Source organism: Amphiura filiformis, chromosome 7 (genome assembly GCF_039555335.1).
Source record: "Amphiura filiformis chromosome 7, Afil_fr2py, whole genome shotgun sequence".
NCBI classification, from domain to species: Eukaryota; Metazoa; Echinodermata; class Ophiuroidea; order Amphilepidida; family Amphiuridae; genus Amphiura; species Amphiura filiformis.
Genome location: NC_092634.1, coordinates 15,445,701 through 15,451,389, shown reverse-complemented (window position 1 = coordinate 15,451,389; position 5,689 = coordinate 15,445,701). Strand labels below are relative to the sequence as shown.

General features: G+C 40.0%; 1 protein-coding gene across 1 annotated transcript; it reads left to right on the top strand.

Annotated features, from left to right (window-relative positions):
- Positions 1-5,002: 5,002 nt before the first annotated feature.
- On the top strand, positions 5,003-5,689 carry LOC140157665 (integrase/recombinase xerD homolog). The gene has a single exon (XM_072180905.1). It carries the CDS (start codon positions 5,003-5,005, stop codon positions 5,687-5,689), a length of 687 nt encoding a protein of 228 aa, XP_072037006.1.

Genomic DNA, 5,689 nt, shown 5'->3' with positions numbered 1-5,689 from the left:
ACGGTACTTTGATTAAACTTGTGAAGGCCCTGGGCAAGCTAACATTTAGGGCCCACTGGCTATCCGAATCCAAGTATTACACACCACCCCACCCACTCACCCCATCCCTGTAGGCTATACTGCATAAACCAGTGCTTCGCTCAATTTTTCCACTTACTTTTTTATTTTAAATTCCAAATTTGCCCCCTCCCTGGATTTTGGGCCCTGAGCCAGTATTAAAATTAGGACTACACAACACCAGAATGGATATTTCAGTATATTGCTGTGGTTTATTGTAAAAAACAGATCATAGTAAGGGATTAAGCTATTCCAGTTGAAACCCATACACCCACTATGGAAGACATGATCTTAATCTTCCACACAGGGTGTGTGAATTTCAAATGGGGACACGGAAACAGGCCCAATCTATTACCATTTATTTGTAAGTAGTTTGAATGGTTCCACTTTCCACTGTGTTGTTTTCAAATCAACTGAATAACAACATTTGAAACAAAAAGTAGCCTCTTCACCAGATAAGATATCTTACACTTCCCACAATGCATTTCTTCAATTTCAAATTTCTGTACTGATTTGCTATCTAGTGCAACATGGGTTGATAGTAACAAAAAGTACCTTAATAAACAGAGCACATCCAGTTCTTGCAAAATATGTTTATTTCTTGACTCTCGACCCATGTTTAGCCAGTCTATTCCCAACATGAAAATGAAGGCAACCTGTACAAATAAAAGTGTTGTTTGATGTAATGAGGCGATGCATCATGTTGCAAAGGATTCTGGGAAGGGTAAGATATCTTCTCTACTTCTTCACTCACACTGGATAAATGAATTTTATATGGACTGTTGGAGAGTAATTAAGCTTATATTATAAATCACTCCCATAGGCATAAGGTATGATTGCATTTTCTATATAAATATTTCACATCTTTTTACTGCCAATACATAAGCGAAAAGTAGACAAAATTATACAACTTTTAATGGGATGTGACAGGACGGTAAAACATATCACATACAACCAAGAAAATGGATGATATGCAGCAAGTTTATAGTGGGAGCAGATTTGAATTTCCTATTGGTAGCCTAGTGTGCGATGACGTAAGGGGCATTATGATGCAGATGAGGCGGGAGGTTCGATAGCCGGAGTAAGAGCGTGAGTGAGTCACTGACGGATTTCTAGACGGCAACAGCGGTCATACCAAATTTGGCTCTGCTATATATCGAATTGGGTGTGGCATTGAGTGTAGTATTACATAGGCCTACATGCTAGTAAAATGTCTACTGGGGAACAATCAACATCAGCTACTGGACAAGCTAGCGCTGTTTTAACGGCAAAGGACATTTCAGCGATAGTGTCTGACGCTATAGGAGGTGTACAGGGGTATATTGACAGAAAGTTAGAAGAGCAGAAGGAGGTGAGTGAGAAGGCAATAGAGAGTGCCGCGGAGCAAGTGAAGAAAGCTGCTCAGCTGCAATTCAAATATAGAGGGAATCGCCTACAATTTGAGTTTAATTCCCAATTATTGGAACACCTAGTCAAATTAGAAGGCTATATTACAGAAGGAAAAGAGGCGGTGGCTCGAGACGCAGTTCAAAAAGCAATAGCTGACGTTAAGAAAAGAAATAAATACATTCGCCTGGCCGACAAATCAAACGAAGGGTGGAGGGTGATTGATGAGTACGTGGAAGAGGAACTGGCGTCTGATAGCGACGATGAAAAACGCATCAGAAGTGCGCAAGCCAGAGCGGCAACCAAGCGCAAGAGGCAAAGTTCAGGGAAGCAAAGAGCGGGTAAGGCGTTTCAGGGCAAGAGATGGGCAGCTGATGCTAGTAATACTAGTGCTTCTGATAGCAATAGCTTTTTTTTATTCTCTTACCCACAGAATAAATACCAGAGTCATCAGTTTGGCTTCACGAGTTACGGAAGACGACCAGGCCCCTCTGACAGGTGCTTTGGCTGCGGCAAAATGGGTCACTGGAGAAGAGAGTGTAATAGTGGAAACACACAGTCACAACAAGGCAGCAAAGATGGCAGCGCCCATCAGCAGTGGTAGTGTTGATTCTGTGGGAGAAGCCGGGGTGTTGGATATGGATAATAAAGGTATGTGGGAGTGCAGAGTGAATATTGGCCAATAAAGATAAGCTGCATAACATAATTTTGTGCTGGTGTCAAGGCTGGGTGCACACAGTGTTGCATTTGGTTAGGTAGGATATTCATGACAATTGGCATATCTGTATCTCTACGTGCGTATACTATAGAGAAAGCATATCGATCAAGGTGCTCATGTATGACATGGATATACACGCAAGCGGAAAGCTTAGGTACATCCTTTTTTAAATATAAGAAGCATGTGTTCGAGTGTACAGGCATGAATGAGATAAGCGATACAGTTCATAATATGAAAATTCCTCGGATGCAAGGCCTGAACCTATAATGAATGTAATAATAATATGATAATGATTACGATGTAAACATTTTTGCCATAGGTAATCCGAAATCCAGCAGGGAAGGAGAGGAAATAGCCTCGTCAAGTATGTCAAATGCAAGTTGTTCAAGACAAGTAGAGGACAGAGTGAGCGGGTACGATTCTAACTTATTCTATATGAATAATTTTTACGAATATGAACAAGGAAACTCGCAACCTATTGTGAAAGACAGAATGAAAGCTGCGTATGAATTTTGGGTTTCAATAGGTGCTAACCCTGAAGTATTAAGCATTGTATCTGGACGGATATAAATTGCCATTTATTTCGACACCAACACCGGTTTTCTTGAAGAATAATAAATCTGCATTAAAGCATGCAGATTTTGTCCTTACAGCAGTGAATGAACTTTTGGACAATGGGTTGATAATTGAGAGATTCAATATGCCTTACGTTATTAATCCACTTTCTGTTTCAATTCAGAACTCCGGCAAAAAGAGGTTGATTTTGGACTTACGTTATGTGAATAAATTTTTGTGGAAAGATAAGGTTTCATTTGAAGATTGGAGGGTGGCACTTGAGTTTTTTCAGAAAGGAGATTACATGTGCTCCTTTGACCTTAAGTCGGGGTACCACCATATGAATATTTTTGCCGAGCATACAGAGTATTTGAGTTTTAGTTGGGATTTTCAAGGCAGCACTAGATACTTCTCCTTTACCGTACTCCCCTTGGGTCTGGCAACGCGCTACCGTACATCTATACAAAAGTTTGAGACCATTGGTTAAACATTGGAGAGCGAAAGGAATTTGTATGGTATTATATTTAGATGATGGGTGGGTGAGAGCGAATACGGTGGAGGAATGTGCGATTGCTTCAGAAGTGGTTAAGAATGACTTGCTAGCGCAGGGTTGGTCCCAAATAAGGAAAAATCCAATTGGAAGCCTACTCAGCAAATAGATTGGTTGGGCTTGACATGGGATCTGAAGCAAGGTTCAATTTGCGGTAACAGAGCGAGAGTGTCTGATATTTTGGGCTGTATTGATTCTGTATTAAGATCCATGCCATATGTTACTGCTAGAGTTTTGGCCTCCTTAGCTGGTAAAATCATATCCCCTTTTTTTTGTTGTAGGTCCTATTAGTCAGCTGAAATCAAGGTTTCTGTACCATGAAGTTACAAAACAGTTTCATTGGGATAAGGTATTCAAAATTCCTTCAGACAGTAGTGCAATTGATGAGATATTCTTTTGGAAGAATAACACTGTTTTGTTAAATAACAGATATTTGTTGAAATATGCTTTACCACAGGTTGTTATGCATACAGATGCAAGTGGCAGTGGGTGTGGCGCTCAGTGTGGACTGCTTAGATTTAGCCAAACATGGGATTTGGTTGATACAGGTAAAAGCTCCACTTGGAGAGAAATGAAAGGAGTGCTGTTGGCTTTAGAAGCCTTCCTGCCCAGGATTAAGGACAATTCAGTTAAATTGTTCACAGATAATAGAGGTGTAGTGGCTATAGTGAATAAGGGCAGTATGAATCTAGAGTTGCAAAACTTAAGCCTTGAGATTTTCAGACTGTGTAAAAAGAATAACATCAATTTGGAAGTCCAGTGGGTTCCAAGAGAGAATAATGTACAGGCTGATCAGCTGAGTAGAGAAATCGATTTCGATGACTGGGGTGTAAGTAAGGAATTTTTCCAGTTCATGGACAAGGTGTGGGGTCCTCACACAATTGATCGGTTTGCCGATAACTTCAATGCTAAGTTAGAGATTTAATTCCAAATTTTGGTGTACAGGTTGAATCATGTGGATGCTTTTTCGATCAGTTGGGATGGGGAGAACAATTGGATTGTTCCTCCAATTCATTTAGTGCCTAAAGTAATCAAGCATTTGAAAGTTTGTAAGGCATATGGGACGCTTCGTAATACCAGACTGGCCTTCAGCACCATTTTGGCCTTTGTTATTCAGTCATAATAGCTGTTGGGCAGGCATAGTTGCACAGGTGATAAGATTTTCGGATCCTTCCCATATTTTTTGTGCAAGGTCGGAATCATAAGTCATTGTTCGGATCTCAGAATATGAAAAGTCATGTTCTATGTGTAAGGATAGAACCAGAGAAGTAACTGTGGCATTGTATGTGTGAGTTCTTGGAGTTGTAAATCCACTGGGTAAACCCAAGAAGTATGTCAAATCTCACTGGAGATGGAGACATAAGGAAATTTGAGATTGTATAGTGCTAATTAACATAATTGCAAATTGTTTTCCTGTGCGACAGAGAAGATATATAATATTTTGTTTTTTGTTTACATTGTGCAGGGAAGCAGAATATAATGGTGTTTTGAAGAAAATTTTGGACTCCTCAAGGGCCAACAGTACGGTTGCAAAATACAAGAGAGCGTTTAAATTATGGGAAGACTGGTGTAGAGGCAAAGGGCTGTGTCCCCTCCCTGCTAGCCATGAAGAATTAGCAAGGTACTTTGTGCATTTGTACAACAATAATGTTCCGTACTCTTCAATTGAGTCGAGCTATTATGCTATCAAGTGGCACTTTGACTGTTCACCACAGGTGGATAACAATCCATGTGACATGAAGTTTGTGAAATTACTTATAGACGGGCTGAAAAGGATTTTAGCCAAGCCAGTGGTTCAAAAGGAACCTATCACAGCAGATATGCTTCTTAAAATCGTGGATAAATTTGGTCAAGGTGAAAATTTGATGCATATCAGAATGTGTGCCATGTTATTGGTGGCATATGCAGGGTTTTTTAGATACGATGAGTTATCTAACCTCAGGCTTTGTGACGTAATAATATTTACATCACATGTTAAGTTTTTTATAAACAAAAGTAAGAATGACCAGTACAGGGAAGGGGCTTGGGTTGTAGTGGCTGCATCCGGCAAAGAGACTTGTCCAGTTGGTATGTTGCAGAAGTATATTAACCTTGCAGAGTTGGATTTATCTGCGGAAGATTTTTTGTTTAAACCTGTTCTTTTTAGAAAATCAAAGCAGGTATATCAGATAAAGAAAGGGAAGTTATCATATAGCAGATGTAGAGAAATTTTACATTTCGCCTTGAAAGAAATTCAAGTAGACCCTAAGAGATATGGCTTGCATAGCCTGAGATCTGGAGGGGTGTCGGCAGCAGCAGCACTAGGGGTACCAGATAGATTGCTGAAGAAGCATGGGAGATGGAAAACAGATGTTTCCAAAGATAGGTACGTTAAAGAAGAACTTGCTAACCAACTGCAGGTATCTTCTAGTTTAGGATTGTAA

Bases quoted from the DNA above. Each gene is read 5' to 3' on its own strand.
- LOC140157665 (XM_072180905.1), top strand. From the start codon at position 5,003: ATGAAGTTTGTGAAATTACTTATAGACGGGCTGAAAAGGATTTTAGCC.